Source organism: Lycium ferocissimum, chromosome 7 (genome assembly GCF_029784015.1).
Source record: "Lycium ferocissimum isolate CSIRO_LF1 chromosome 7, AGI_CSIRO_Lferr_CH_V1, whole genome shotgun sequence".
NCBI classification, from domain to species: Eukaryota; Viridiplantae; Streptophyta; class Magnoliopsida; order Solanales; family Solanaceae; genus Lycium; species Lycium ferocissimum.
The window spans coordinates 42,999,318-43,015,502 of NC_081348.1; the positions used below are offsets into that span (position 1 = coordinate 42,999,318).

Below are 16,185 nucleotides of genomic sequence, written 5' to 3' on the forward strand. Positions count from 1 at the left end.
ATCCGATCGTTCGAATTAAGTGGTTTTAACTTCATTTTTCTTCTTTGTTAATTGTCTTTTTGTTTGCATTTTCACTTTGGTTTTTGTTTTCTTCTTTAATTTCACCAAATCACTAATCAACTTTAATCTATATAGGACGGAGGACTATATATCAAATTGGATTCTGCTTCTTCTTTTTATCTCGATTTTATACTTCTTCCTCGTTTTTTTTCTTTTTCCATTTAATTATCTCTAATAAATTTTTTCTATACAGGAGGGGTGTGGGTGGGGGGTTTTTTTTTTGGGGGGGGGGGGGGGGGGTGCTGACGGGGGGAGACGGACAGTATCTGTGCTCAAACTAAGATTTGATTTGATGGTCCTATCTATAGTGGCCAAAGGAAGCTTTAGTACTTTTAGTAGTTTCATAAACGAGTAGATAGTAGTAGTACATGATAATAGGTTGAAATGGCAGGCCAGTTCGAGCCCCAGCAGGGCCACTGGAGGCATTACAAACCGGCCGCGTCTCCAGGGCCCCGTGGAACTAATGGTGCCCGCCTTGAATACCCGGCGGGTACAGTCGGGTTCGCAAACACAAACCACGGCAAAAAAAAAAAAAAAAAAAAATAGAAATAATACAAAGATTTAACTAGGTTAGACCAGGCCTGCTTTATTAGTTAATAGAAATCAAAGGAGAAGAAACTCTAGAGCAAAACTACTACTAGTATAAAAGGCTAAGCGAGACTACCTACTAAACTTCTACCCTAATATGAGTCCTTCATAACCTCTTATCTAAGGTTATGTCCTCGGTAAGAGCGCTAGAACTGCGCTATGTCCTATCTAATCCCGAGTTCGGAACCAAAATAACCCCAAAAAAGACCTTTTGAACCAAAATACCCCAATAAAAAAAAAGGACAAAACTACCTTTAACGCAGTAATTTACTGCGTTAAAGGGCCCCCCTTTTTTTTTCTTTTTTTCTTTTGGTTAACTCGTCTTTGTTTACACTTTTTAACGTACTTTAGCCATAGATTAATCATGCTTGGGGACCCCGAAACTTCAATATTTTATATAGAACCCTACTTATTTTTGTGCAATTAATAAGGTAGGCTCAATACATCAAGGATAAGCAAAACTTCGGATTGCCGTTTTAGTGGTTGAAAAGTACTCGAATTCCATTTTTGTTTGTAGCCTTGGTGTCATTAGCTTTAAGTTCTTTATGTTTTAGGGTTTAGATTTAAGTGTGCTATTTTTTAGTCAAAATTGTAGCATTCATACCAATCTCAAAATAATTAAATTGCATCATTCATAACAATATGAATATACTTAAACTTGTTCATTAATAACAAACCCAAACTTTTAAAAACACAATCATCAAAGAAAAAAAAAACTTTTAAAAAATTCATCAATTCATGCCCTTGAGTTGATCATCAAAGTTGAAGTATGAGCATATAGCAACGAGGAACATCGTATTAACATTAAAATTAAAATAAACTTAGGCGAAGGGGATACCTTAGGCTTTTTCTAATGTCGCCAACCAACATACGAGCAATCAAATTGGTATCTAGATTGCAATGATCATCTGGGAGGTCACCCATATCACAAGTGTGCTTTGTGTAGAACTTTGAAATTGTCCACATCTTTTCAGCAGTCTCCTTACCACAGAGCATCCGTTGGCAACCTTGATATTTTCGCTTGCAGACCAATTGCCAAAGTTTTCGATTGGAATCATCAACTTTGAACTCCCTCATCCCCTGGATGCAATAAATCTTAACAGCCCTTTGCAATGACTTTTTCGAGTTGAAAATCATGCCTTTTTCAATATGAACCTTTTGTTTTACAAGATCCACTGGCTCTTTCCACAAACTTCGCCGAATATGATCATCATCCCTAGTAAAGACAAAGGCATCTGGGCGATCTTGAAGATAATCAAGATAGGGGGTCTCATCGGAAAGCCACTGAACCAGGGTCGACTCTTGCTGTTGAAATTAGCTTTGCGACTGAACCGGGGTCGACTCATTGCCGGCTCAAATCGGGTGCCGTGGAATTCCGCTTCTTCCCGTGTGTGACCGTTCATCATGTCTTGCAACAAGCTTTACTTGATATCGAGGATTAGTTCCAAATTCAACCTCATCCTCACTTTCTTCATCTTCACTTTCCTCCGCATTAGGTATTTCCTCACTATCACTCGATGATGTCACTTTATAATTCGGATAATCCTGATCATCCATAGGTCTTTGCCTATAATTTGGCGCAACCACCATATTCTCCCTACATAAGAAAGTAGAAAGTATTTTAACTACTACACATCAAATAATACTATTGATGTTAAAAAATAGACGTACCGACAAAAAAATTAACTGCACCGAAACTTGAAGAAGGACCATCGTTTTGAGTAGCTAGATAGGTTGAGGATGTTCCAACCTGATTCATCCATCCCGATTGAGAGGACTATCCGATATGATCCATATCAGGTGTATAACCCCTAAAAAATATAATCAACATCATTATTAGCATTCAAGTAATAAACATATGCTACTACACATAATAATAATAATGAATATTTACCACTGCCCATCAAATTGCTGACTTAAACTTTTCAGAGGCATTTGACTCGTCAAAATGCCTTCATAAGTACTCATGTCAAGGTAATTGTGTTCATAAGTAGGTTTTCCTTCAGTGAATTCAACCTGAGTTCTACACGGGGCTTCCCGACGAGGTCTATTTCGAGCTTCTCGAGGTGCTGTAGCCATGACTTCAAGTCGATTAGTAGGGACCTCTCTACGTACATTTCAAGGACGTTTAAAGTTATGCATTCCCTATAATCATAAGGCGCCTTCAAATAATCCGTCAAAGAAACATCGTCTTGAATGTACCACTGTCCATAACTAGTTACACTATGCAGCATAAATGATATTGGATATCTTCCAATTATATTTAAATCAAAATCACTCCTACTAACTTGTAGTCTATTATACAAGGCTTGGAGTAGTTTTGAGAATTTTAAGTTAAGTGGAAACTTAACATGGTATTTTGGGGGAGAATCATAACGCAAATTATTTTCCTCGAATATAATTTCTCCGTCCCAGAATAAAGAAACCCTAATTTTTGGAACGTCTTCCATTTTTTTACTAATTTAGGAGTACAAAATGTAAAAGTTGATGAAGCTTAGAATTTGTGTAAAAAATTGGATGAAACTTAGAAATTGTGTTTTTTCTTTCATACAAAATCTGTATTAATAAGGTTTGAATGCGTTTGAATATTCAACCAACGCATGCATGCAATTAGTGTGTCTTGCAGTGTTACGTCAAGTCAAATTAAGTACGGAGTGTTGCATAACGCATGAATTAACCGCGTTATGTCAGTGTATGCCAGAATAACGCAGTAAATTACTGTGTTATTCTGACATAACGCAGTAATTTACTGCGCTATTTGACTGCGCTGTGTTGTCACCCTCAGTTGTCATACAGAAAAGCGTCATAATTCGAATCCAAAATTTGCGATTCATGCCTAGCAAGTGTTATATAACGTAATTTGACGAATAACTATCAACTACACAAAATTGAGTTACTATGTCATTTTTTAACCAATTTGAAGATATTAGTCGTGTTATATCATTCTCTCCAGGAGACATATTCGACGCAATGGGTTGGGCATGGGAATTGGGTGAAGATTTTGAATACTCGAACAACCCGAACGAGAGATACAACCAATGTTACAATAATATGATGATAGACGAGTGAAATTGGTATGTTAGGGAGGCTGCAGCACTGGAACAAAACTTGAGGCCACTAGGGCTTAAATGCCCAAAAAGACGTGCTATGTCAATGCCTCGTGGCACTCCACAAGAGTTGAATTTTGCTCTTAACAGTTTTCACGAAAAGAACAATCAGATGAAAATACGTTTCCTTGGGGTAGAATATGGTCAACATAGTTACGTCAGATTCAGATCCAAGTGGGATTCGGACTGTGAGATGTCCGATGAATATGATTCCCCATGATATTATTAATAGTTGTACTGTATTAAATAAAATTGTTGGGGTGATCTCACAACCTATTGAGTTTGATTCCTATATAAAGAGCCTTTTGCTACTTATTATCTACTTAAAATTCAATACATTTTGGTACTTAGTATCTACTTAAAATTCAATATCAAATAGTCAAAATATAGATTGGTCGGTATTTTTCCACAGGATTCGAATAGCAGTGGTGATGACAACTCAAGTCTCCGGTGATTCCTCAACCGATAACAGTGAATTCGTGCTAGATGATTTCAAGCCCCACCTTTTAATAGAGTCTAATGACGATTTTCGCGAGCTGAAATATACAGATCCACGTGAATATTATTGTGGTTTACGTCGTAAACGGGCCTATCGGTACGCCGAATCACAACGTCTTGTTCGTGACTTGCAAAATCTCAATGCTTAAATCCCAAAAAGGTACTCAATAACCATGCCTCGAGTAGGTCCAAAAACTTGCGAGGCTGTCGTACAAAGGATTAGCAAAGAAAACAACATAATGCTAGCAAGACGTTGTAGATTTTACATGCTAAAGTTGGCCGAAGAACAAGCATCATCAACGGGTAGGGAATTAACATCTACAGAAAAAAGATATGTCTTAAGAAACCCAAAATATTGTTCGGAGGACGATATTGAGGACTTCTATTCTGATGATGATTAAGAATATTGTGTTTTTAGTTTTATGTTTAATTTATAATGATGCTGTTAATTTGAAGAATATTAGTATGTTTAGTTTTTCATCAACTCAAGGGCATGAATTGATGAATGTATTTTTAAGTTTTTTCTTTTTTTGATGATTGTATTTTTACTACTTTCGGTTTGTTATTAATGAACAAGTTTATGTATTTTCATATTATTATATCTTAAAGCTAATGACACCAAGTCTCCAAACAAAAATGGAATTCGAGCACTTTTCAACCACTAAAACGGCAATCCGAAGTTTCGCTTATCCTTGATGTAGTGAGCCTACCTTATTAATCGCACAAAAATAAGTAGAGTTCTGTATAAAATATTGAAGTTTCGGGGAAACACGATTAATCTATACAAAGACGTTAAAAAGTGAAAGAAAAAAAAGAGTTAGCCGAGAAGAAAAAGGCGGCCCTACTGTGTTAAAGGTAGTTTTGTCACCTTTTTTTTTTGGGAGGGGTGGGGGGGTGTTTTGGTTCAAAAGATCTTTTTTAGGGTCATTTTGGTTCCGGGCTCTCTAATCACCTCCCCCAATACTTTTTGGGCCTACCTCTACCTCTCCAAAAATCATCTATAGCCAACCTCTCACACCTCAGCACTGGGGCATTGGTGTCTCTCCTCTTCACATACCCAAATAAATTCAGTCTCGCTTTCCGCATCTTATCGTAGAATATAATAAATTTATACTGCGATTGTATGCATAATTTTATTCATTTAACAAAACACAAATTTCTAGCAAGCCTTACTTTTTGTGCATGCAATTAGGTGGAAGCTCAGTCGCTGCCAGCTGATAAATATGAAGTGACGGAACTGAACTTTAATTTGAAGAGATTTTGCGGTACTCATAGTTATCTTCGAGCAGTTCTTGCATACAAATAAGCAAGCAGTAGGCATTAGCCACGAGTACTTTTTTCTTTTATTTGCAATAAATAATAAGGACATGAAAGAAAGGAGATTGCCGGGGTCCTCCAGTGTACTACTAATTTGTACATTCGAATCCGTGCATCATGCATGTGATAGAGTAGTACCTTAGCATAGTATATATAATTTGTACGGTTATAAATATACTTTTTCTTTTGGCTTAATACATATGCGGCCTCCTAAATTTATCCCTTTTTTCTATTTTTTATTCAACTTGTTCATTGCTTTATTAAACCCCCGAACTCGCCTTCAAATGTGCGCTATCAAACACAATCCTATAAAGATATAAGTAAATCTAGTGCATCAAAAGACATCTCAACTTCTTGAAGAAAATTGCTACCGACTTGTTATTTAATTTAGGGCCTGTTAATTTTGGATGTGTAATTGCAGCAGCAAAAACTTCTATAATTGACTGCTTTTAATCTGTTTTTGATGTTTTTAAAGTACAAAGGGTTTTAGCTACGGTTTATTTGGGGCAGTTTGATGAAACTGCTGCTATATATTTAGTTCCCAGTAATTGGCACGGCGGTTCAATAATAGCCATAAAATTATGTGATTTTCCGGCGGTTTATTTTCATTTCCCAGCAGTTTTATTAATTATAATTTTTTCCGGCAGTTTATTTTGAGTTTGTGGCGGTTTGGCCTTTTAAAATAACGCGCTACAACTTAAATTACAACTTAATGTTCTGCACTTTCTTACACTTAATGGACCCCACAACTTAAATGCTCTATCACTTCTTCACCTAAAACTATATCACACTTCTTCACTTTCTCACGCAATACACAGCATATACCTCACTTCTTCACTTTCTCACACTTCTTCACCTGACGATTTCAACTTAAATGAAATCGTCAGCTTCTTCACTTTCCACACACTTCTAGATCTATCACTTTCTCTATCAATTTTTGTGACATTTCTACAGCTGACGATTCGAAAAGTTCTACAAATCTGAAATGTAAGTTTATTTCTGCGAAGTTTTAATCATTTTGAAATCAGTTTAGCTAAATAAATTGCAGTTTAGCTAAATTTCTGCAAAGTTCTCCAAATTTTGTGAAATCGGTAAATTGTTTCTCCAAATTTAGATTATTTTCCCTAATCTCTAGGGTTTTAAATCAGTTTAGCTTAATTAGGATCGATTCTTACTGCTAAATCAGTTTGCTAGGGTTTTAAATCGCTTAAATGATTATCTAGTGATTTTTCCAAATTTTAATGAAGTTTTTTGAAATCAGTTTAGCTAAATAAATTGCAGTTTAGCTAAATTTCTGCAAAGTTCTCCAAATTTTGTGAAATCGGTAAATTGTTTCTCCAAATTTAGATTATTTTCCCTAATCTCTAGGGTTTTAAATCAGTTTAGCTTAATTAGGATCGATTCTTACTGCTAAATCAGCTTGCTAGGGTTTTAAATCGCTTAAATGATTATCTAGTGATTTTTCCAAATTTTAATGAAGTTTTGTGTACTGATTTCACCAATTTGCTAAATCTGAAATGTAAGTTTTGAAAATGCATGAAGTAATCTGTTGATTTTTGCAGTAATTGTTGCTTCGATAGGCTGTGATTTTCCCCAAATTGTAAGTATATTGTTAATTTGCTAGTGTTATTTGAGTTCATTTTACATGTCTATTAGCTTGAGAATCTAAGTGCTCTTTTGTTAGTGTGTTTATTTTCTCTTCATTTTCATATTCTGTGTAAATTTAATGCAATCATGTTTTCTTGTTTGTCCTCCAAGTTCTTACTTGAATGATCACTTAAGGAAGTTGTATAAGCTTGATCGTTGCCGTGTCCATGATTCTCAAGTGTTGTGTGCACTTTTTTATAAATGACCTGAACATCCTTCTGTGTAGTTTCTTTTTTATTCTTCCATTGGAAAACATTGATTTAGGCAGAAAATTGTTGCAACCATTTACTGCTCCAAGTTCTTACTAACTGTTGAATAAAAATGGCTAGAGAAAGGAAATTGTTGAATAAAAATTGTTTTTACTAACTTTTATAAGTGATATTCTCTTATGCAAATTATGTGTTGCAACCAGTTACTGCAGTTATTAACCATAGGCTGGATATTCTGTGTTGCAACCAGTTACTGCAGACCTTTTCCCTTCATTTTAATTGCTTTAATTTTTTGGCTAATTCTGAAAAAATACAGTTGAGTCATCTTCATTGATGTGAGGGAGCTGTTCTTGATACTGTTTGAACCTTTGTCGATTTAGGATGGATAAGAGTTGGATACTGAAGCCTCGTACTACACTTGAGTATAAGAAAGGGCTACAAATATTTTTAGACTTTGCATTTTCTAATGTGTCATCTGATAATAGGATTAAGTGTCCTTGTTCTAGTTGTGGGTTTAGACTATATCAGACAAGAGCAGAGGTATTCGATCATCTGTTGTTCAGCCCTTTTCCGGCAGGTTACACTGTTTGGTTATTACATGGTGAGAAGGATGTAGGAGAAACTTCAGCCACTGGACATGAAAGTCAACATATTGAAGCTCGTGATAATCCAATGCAAGACATGGTTAATGATGTTTTCAATTTCTGTGGACAACCTATTGACCAAGAACATGCCACATCGCATGGATCAGAAACCGAAGGCGAAGATAACATGTTGCCTTTACCTGATGGTCCAAATGATAAAGTTAAAGAGTTTTATGAATTAATGAGGGATGGGGAACAAGAACTTTATCAGGGGTGTGTGAAGTACTCAAAGTTGTCTTTTCTAGTGAGACTTTATCACATTAAGTGCATGTGTGGGATGAGTGATAAAGCCATGACGATGATAATAGAGCTGTTGCATGATGCCTTTGAGAATGCAAAGATCCCCAAGTCATTCTATGAGGCCAAGAAAACTATTAAAAAACTTGGTCTTAGTTATAAGAAAATACATGCATGTCCAAATGATTGCATGTTATATAGGGGAGCAGATAAAGAAAGACAAGAATGCAAGCGATGTAGCACATCTAGATGGAAGGTTAATTCTAAGAAAAAAAATTCCAGTGATCTTGAAGCAAATAAAAAGAAGACACCGCAACCTGCAAAAGTTCTTCGTTATTTTCCTCTAATTCCACGACTGCAAAGGTTGTTCATGTCTAGTAAGACATCCACTGATATGAGATGGCATAGTGTTGATTGTCATAAGGATGGCTTATTGAGGCATCCAAGAGATGCTGAAGCATGGAAAAAGTTTGACTTCACATTTCCTGAATTTTCTCAAGATCCACGTAATGTCCGTCTTGCCTTAGCGAGTGATGGGTTCAATCCTTTTGGACATATGAGTGCTAATCATAGCATTTGGCCAGTGGTTCTAATTCCGTACAACACCCCTCCTTGGGTATGCATGAAACAGTCTAACTTCATTCTCTCAATGATAATTCCAGGTAAGAGAATGCCCGGGAATGATATTGATGTTTACTTACAACCTTTGATTGATGAATTGAAGGAGTTGTGGGATGGTGTTCAGACCTTTGATGCTTTGTCAACTGAAACTTTCAAAATGAGAGCAGCATTGATGTGGACAATTAGTGATTTTCCAGGATATGGTATTTTGTCTGGGTGGAGCACGTATGGTAAGTTTGCTTGTCCCATGTGTAATATCGATACCATACCCTGTCGACTTCAACATAGTAGAAAATGGTGCTTTATGGGCCATCGTCGGTTTCTAAATGCTGGTCACAAGTTTAGATTGGCCAAGGTCCGATTTGATGGTACGGTTGACAAACGAAATCCACCTGTACAATTATCAGGCTCAGACATTTTAAGACAAGTTGAGAATCTACATGTTTCCTTTGGAAAAATGCCAATAACTGAAGTTAATGGGAAAAAAAGAAGACGTGGGAAACAGAATATCCAAAGTGATTATCCACAGTGGAAAAAAAAGAGTATATTCTTTGAACTTCCGTATTGGGAGTTTAACTCATTGCGTCACAATCTTGATGTAATGCATATTGAGAAAAATGTGTGTGACAATGTGATAAATACTTTGCTCAATGAAACTGGAAAGTCAAAAGATCACGTTAATGCTCGAAAAGACCTACAATCAATGGGCATAAAATCTGATCTTTGGCCTGATGAGCATGGAGATTATCCCTCTGCTATTTTTACTATGACAAATGAACAGAAAGACATTTTTTTAAGGACTTTAATGAATGTGGTTGTTCCAGATGGTTACTCAAGCAATATCTCGAGATGCGTTGATGTGAAGCAACGAAGATTATTTGGGTTGAAAAGTCATGATTGCCATATTCTTATGCAGCAACTATTACCAATAGCGTTGAGGAACGCATTACATGGCTTAGTGTCTGCAGTTATAGCTGATCTTTCATCATTTTTTCGGCAGTTATGTTCTAAAGTGTTGAATCCCATGGACCTTGATAACCTCCAAAATCAAATCATTCTCACTTTGTGTCATTTAGAAATGATATTTCCTCCATCTTTCTTTACTGTCATGGTTCACTTAGTTGTTCATTTAGTTGATGAAGTGAGACGTGGTGGCCCGATACATTATCGATGGATGTATCCTATAGAAAGGTAACCTTGTTTTGCTAAGTTGTTTATCCACTTTGTTTAGCTATATAAGTTGCATTGTCTAAATCAGTAATTGTTTAATCACACAGGTTCTTGGGGCATTTGAAGTCTTTTGTACGTAACATGGCGCAACCTGAAGGATCAATTGCTGAAGGTTATTTGGCAGATGAAATTCTAACATTCTGCTCAAGATATTTTGAAGATGTCGAGACAAGAATGAATAGGCCGAGGCGTGTGGATGATAAACCTGATGATGTTGGATATCATGAAAAGGAAACTATGTTCCCAAAAATTGGCAAATCAGTAGCGGGTTCATATTTTAAGCTACCACCAATGCAGAAGCTACAAGCACATCGTCATGTGTTAATTAATTGTCCAGCAGTTGACCCATTTATCCAGTAAGTAAATTAAATGCAATCTAGTAGATTTTTGTGTGTGTGATTTTATCTAGCAGTAGCCAAGTAGTTGTGATTTTATCATAATTATATGCAAACTGTTTTCATTTCTCTCTGCTCTCTATTTTCTTATCACTGGCTCTTATAGCTACTGTTGCTGCTAACTGTTTTTCCTACCCGCTCATTACTGTTGCTTTGATTTGTGCTATTTAATTCACCGAAAATTAATCTAACCAACCAGCTAATTACAGAAGTGGGATTCCAATTGTACTCCATATTTTGTTAACTTATTTTCTACACAGGGAATTTAGGACAGAAACAAAGAGAAGGTTAAGGAGTCGAACTCGGTCGGAATCTACGATAGATAAAATTGTGCACAAAGAATTTGTTGACTGGTTTCAAAAGCGAGTAAGTGAAAGTTATGTCATTTTTGCTTCTTACTTTGGAGATTTAATCAATCATGAATTTATATGGCTCATTCTCAATGCCAGATTTTGAATGACGTCAACGAGCATTCCAGGGAACTTAGGTGGCTTGCAGTTGGACCACTTGAAGAAGCTAAGAGATTTACTTCATACAATGTCAATGGATTCAAATTTAGAACTCTATCACGAGAGCAGGGGCTGAAAACTCAAAACTGTGGAGTATTTGGTACATTTGATACTAGAAGTTATGCAAGCAACCGTGACAACAATATGGTAGTTGGAGGTGTTCCGTATTACGGAAAATTGGTGGACATAATCGAATTGAACTACAATGGTCAATTTACAGTTACATTGTTCAAGTGTCAATGGGCTAATACCACTACTGATAGAGGCATAAAAAAAGACGAGTTGGGATTTACGAGTGTTAATTTTTCCCATTTGATACATCTTGGTGATCGGGAAGAGCATGAGCCGTATATATTGGCATCACAGGCCCAACTTGTATATTACGTTGATGATGAAAAGGAAAAACAGTGGAGTGCTGTTGTTCATCTAAAACCAAGAGACTTGTATGACATGGGAGAAGAAACAGAAGAAGAGTCCATTTATGATGTCATTTCTTCTTCACAAGAAGATCTGGGTAGTCGGTTTCCTGATGGCGATCAAGATTTACGATTGACAAGGGATGAAAATAGAAGATGAAGATAAATATTATTTAGAAATATGACTACCAGATTTAAAAAGTTTTAAATGAACACTGCTTCATCCAAACTGTTTGTTGCACATTTAATTAGAGTTCGTCCACCTGTATAATAGGCTTCTGTCTTGACACTTGATGTTAATTTTGACTTCAATTTTCTCTATTAAAGTCTCTGCTTTTTAATTGGTTGTTGCTAAAATTATGTGTTACTAACTTTCTGCCTATATTTGCAGCAATGGCTAGGCCAAGAAGGTTCAAGGCTACACCACTTGATACAGAGATCACTTCTGCAAATTCTCATGAGGTTAGGTGTAAACGCTTTAAGGTTGCACCACCTGAAGCTGGTTCTGCATCACAAACTTGTACTGGAGCTCGTTCTGGTGCTTCGTCGTCTAATGGTAGTGATCATGTTAGCATGCCACCGACACATGGGCCTGAGTATGCTTCATCTGAATCTGATTCATCAGATGATGATGATGTCCCTCCTACTTCTAGTGAGACTACTGCAAGTAAGAAGAAGAGCTATTGGATTGTCAGTCTTATTGGTAAGCATCGTTACTACTCTTGTATTTTCGATTTGCTTGGCAACGATATTATTTAAAATATGACAATTTTTGTTCTAGATGAGGGTGGTACCATTACAGAAGGAAGACTGAAGGTGCGAGATATTTGGTCACTTCCTACGGGTAAAAGGATTATCATCCCGTGCAATGAGCTTGGCCAACCAATAGATGATGCAGGTGGTCTCTTGGGTGGCTTCATGGGAGATTTAGGGTCTGACTTTTCTAAATTTCCTATGTGTTACAAGTCATGGCGTAAGGTTCCAGCTAACTACAAGAATAGCGTATATGACGACATTATACAGGTGCACTATTATTATATTTTTTTCTGTTGAAATAACTATTTATTTCTCCTAAGATGGGGTATGTTTTCGGAAATTCCTGAAATATGGAATGTCTGAATATAAAATGATAAATTCCAGTAACTTGAATATGAAAACAGTTCAATTTCTTTCTAAGTTCAAGTAGTCATTACAAATACAGAGTTTATCTACTTGCATTGGTTACTGACTTTTTGGATTTTTGTGTTTGTTTATACTTGCACTAAGAGAATTGTTTAAAGCAAGATTGTCTTATGCAGAAGAAGATTCTTGTGGAGGATAGTCGATTAAGAGACTACATGATGAAGAGTATTGGAAAGACATGGAAAGATACTAGGTGTTCTCTCTATCATAGCTTTTATAAAGAGTCACGGACTTTTGAGGAAAATGTTGCAAGACGTCCCAGTGGAATTGATCTTGACCAGTGGACATGGTTTCTTCAATACCGCAAGGATAAGAAAACACAGGTAACATATTATTTGGTGGGTTCTTTAAGCTTCTTAGACACTTCTAAAACTGTCCTTCCCCTGCATTTAATGATGATGTTATGGGTTTAATTGTTTTCAAAGCTGGAAAAAAAAAAATCAACTATGGCTTTTATTAATTCTTGGTTAATACAAGTGCAGAAGATGTGCAAGCAGAATGCTGAAAATCGACGGAAGCAAACTTACACACACACTAATGGTTCAAAAAGCTTACCTAGGAGAAAAGCTGAAGAGGTTTGTCAATTAAAAAGCTCAAGTTATTTGTTTCCTGTTCTTCAAATTTTTCATGGTCTTATAGTTTTAAATATATGATTGTGGTCATGATAATGTAGGAGCGTAAACGTGGGAGACCAATGAGTAGAGGAGAGTTGTGGCCCTTGACTCACAAACGGAAAGACTCGACATATATGAATGAAGCAGCCAAGCTTATTGGTGTAAGTAATAATTGATCAATTTTCTTTATATACCTAAAATAAAATTTTTTATTTAATGGTTGATACTAAATTTATGTAGGAGCAAATAGAGAGGATTGAAAGTCAGGATGGCGTGTCAAAGAAAATTTCAGAATTTGATTCACTTGCACAAGTATTAGGAAAGGAGCACGCTGGTCGGGTTCGAGGAGTGGGTTATGGGCCGACACCTACTCAAGTGTTTGGCCAAACAGCCTATCAATTTAAGGGTGTATCTTCAACACAAGCTAATCGAGATCATGAAATGGAGGAGATGAAGTTGAAGATGCAGGAGCTTCAATCCGTGGTGGAAAGTGAGAGATCTAGAAGGCGTGCTCTTGAGAACTTTCTAACAAGATATATAGTCCAACAAGGAATGGAATTGCCGGCCGAGTTGGCTGATATGGGTAGTGCTGCGACGGTATGTTTTTACCTCCTCTCTCTGCCTATGCTGCTTTCTGGTAATTGATTCTTTGGCGACCATTAGAGTTCTAATATATTGTTTTGTTTGGTTCATAGTAATGACAATTGAAAAATCTTGATATATTGCTACTTTTGTGTGAATGTATTATACTCTTTAAACTTTGGAAAACATTTGAATTTGTGTGCTGCTTGTGAAATCAATATGCGTCTGTCAAGTTAATCAGTTCACTATATCTAGTGAACTGAAATTCCAGTCTACTTTGTATAAACAAATTTGATAGCAGCAAATTATAGAATAGTCCTTGTCTTCCTGGATAAATTGAAGTTTGACAACTCAATACCCTACTATAAAGTTTACTTAAATTACACCTAATGGCACTTTTTTCAGCTGAAAAAGAAAATTATACTACCTAAAGTTTGAGCCCATTATCGCTGACAAAAAGGAAGATTCCAATTACTTTACTAGGTTCATTCTTTATTCATAATCTCCTCTGTTGCTAGTTCTAGTTGGAAATGGAACAATAATTGTCATATGGAAGCAGCTTACCACAAGAGACAGTACATCTAAGTAGGACTTGAATGCTATTAGATGCAAATGAAAATGGACTTCCCATTAGTACTACTAGTTGGTGAATAGTGACTATACAATCAGTGTACTAATAAATGTGTGTGATTCTCACTATTTTACTTCCCCATATAATAGAAATTTAAATATAATAAAAATGTGAGAGAAAGAGTACCTACTGTGGGTAAAGGTTAAGCGTAAGGAAGATTAGGTAGCTGAGGTGGTTGTTGTTGTGCTATTGCTGGTGGTGATAATAGTTGTGGTGGTGGTGTCCCGTGGCAATGAAGTTGAATGGGGGATTGTTGTTGCAATGTTGGAGACAAAGAAGTTGTGCTTGGATTGTAAGAAGTACCACTGCCACCAGTAAGCACTTTTTGACCTCTTTTGTCCACAACTTCAACTAATGCCTCATAAATCTCAGGCAACATATTAGTAGGCAAGTTCTTTTCTTTTCTTTCATTCCTCTCAATCTTACAATAAGACAACATATTATTACTTCCATCCCCTTCAGCTAACTTTTCAGCCACTCTTCTTTCATATTCCCTCACTTTCTTCTAATCTCTCATGAGATTATCCCACTTGTCATTACACTGATTTTGGCTTTTTAAACAACCATTTCTCCAACAATAATCTTTTTTGCTTCTATAAAAACCATTGTTGCTTGCACTGTCCAATTCCCTTTCCTATAGTCCCTCAACATAATGTTACTACTTCCTCCACTATCCATGCAAAAAAAAAAAAAAAAATCAACTTTAGGCAAAAGGTAAAAAAAAAAGGTCTACTCCTTTGGCTTTTTGTGAAGGAATTTTTAAGTTGGTGCTTCAAGAAAAGGACAAGGTCAAATGAAGGTTTTATTTACATGGTTCTAAGGTTTAAATCATGTGGATGGTTTTGAAATTTGCAAATGGGAATGATGAGAAGCAAGTAGTAGTAAATGTGAAGTGGCAGCTGCAGTAATCACCATAATCTTTTCTTCTACCTTTTCTTAAAAATTAGCTGCCTTTATTGAAAGTGTTAAAACTTTGTGGTACTCAAGTAGTAGGTTATTCTTTATCCGAAAAGTGTTATTCCTTATTGTTCTTATTTGTTTTTTTATGTTTATATTTTCAGGCATCAAACAGGCCAAGACCATCTTCCTCATCCAAATGTTGAAACCCACAGCGATGCTAATCATGTTGTTCAATCTGGATTTTGCATATGGATTTCAGTTCTAATTTTGTTAGCAATGAACTTGTTTTTCCGGAACTGTGGATTTTGCATCAGTTTATCAGATTTTAGTTCTTATATTTGGACAAATAGAAATTGTTCCGTTAAGAATTCTCCAAAGTGGATTTTGCATCAGTTTATCAGATTTTAGTTCTTATATCAGATTTTAGTTCTTATATTTTGCCTCTGTGCCTTTTATTGAGTAGTGCAGATTTTATGTCTTGTGATCAGATCTTTTGTTATATGACCAGAAGCTCTTTTAATTGTAGTGAGCTATATATTTTGCAAAAGTTCTTTTTCTATTTAATTGCTATGTTGGTTATAGGTTGGAATATGTAAAAATTAGGCAAATTCTACATAATGAATGGGGTCAAACGGCTACAAGTTGAATTGCAAATTGCTGGAAAATCGTATTTTTATTTTTATGGGTTAAACCGTCGTAAAATCAACCTAAACCGCTGGGAAATCGTATATCAGTTACAAACCGCCGCTAAACCTAACAAAACCGCCGGGAAATAGTAGCTCAGTTACAAACCGTCGC

General features: G+C 36.1%; 2 protein-coding genes across 5 annotated transcripts; both read left to right on the forward strand.

Annotated features, from left to right (window-relative positions):
- Positions 1-6,531: 6,531 nt before the first annotated feature.
- Positions 6,532-11,765, forward strand: LOC132065208 (uncharacterized). Its single transcript, XM_059458482.1, has 6 exons — positions 6,532-6,557; positions 7,807-8,923; positions 9,032-10,119; positions 10,206-10,514; positions 10,814-10,919; positions 11,003-11,765. Coding segments are annotated over exons 1-6 (3,258 nt in total). The 5' UTR covers positions 6,532-6,555; the 3' UTR covers positions 11,639-11,765.
- On the forward strand, positions 7,154-15,740 carry LOC132065209 (uncharacterized). 4 transcript variants are annotated; one of them, XM_059458484.1, is made up of 8 exons: positions 7,154-7,170; positions 11,870-12,181; positions 12,260-12,501; positions 12,777-12,998; positions 13,143-13,235; positions 13,334-13,435; positions 13,515-13,871; positions 15,549-15,740. In XM_059458484.1, the coding sequence occupies exons 2-8, from the start codon at positions 11,872-11,874 to the stop codon at positions 15,588-15,590; spliced, it is 1,368 nt and encodes a 455-aa protein (XP_059314467.1). In that variant the 5' UTR covers positions 7,154-7,170; positions 11,870-11,871; the 3' UTR covers positions 15,591-15,740. The 4 variants fall into 4 exon arrangements, with proteins under 4 accessions (XP_059314467.1, XP_059314466.1, XP_059314469.1 ...); XM_059458483.1 differs by lacking the exon at positions 7,154-7,170 and having other exon boundaries at positions 11,671-12,181; XM_059458486.1 differs by lacking the exon at positions 7,154-7,170 and having other exon boundaries at positions 11,672-12,145.
- The last annotated feature ends 445 nt before the right edge of the window (positions 15,741-16,185 follow it).

Excerpts from the sequence above, each read along its gene's own strand:
- LOC132065208 (XM_059458482.1), top strand. Across the intron at positions 8,924-9,031 it reads CGTACAACACCCCTCCTTGG|GAGTTGTGGGATGGTGTTCA; the intron begins GTATGCATGAAA and ends GATGAATTGAAG. Across the intron at positions 10,515-10,813 it reads GCAGTTGACCCATTTATCCA|GGAATTTAGGACAGAAACAA; the intron begins GTAAGTAAATTA and ends TTTTCTACACAG.
- LOC132065209 (XM_059458484.1), top strand. The coding sequence starts at position 11,872 with ATGGCTAGGCCAAGAAGGTTCAAGGCTACACCACTTGATACAGAGATC. Across the intron at positions 12,182-12,259 it reads TTGGATTGTCAGTCTTATTG|ATGAGGGTGGTACCATTACA; the intron begins GTAAGCATCGTT and ends TTTTTGTTCTAG. Across the intron at positions 12,999-13,142 it reads CACAGGTAACATATTATTTG|AAGATGTGCAAGCAGAATGC; the intron begins GTGGGTTCTTTA and ends ATACAAGTGCAG.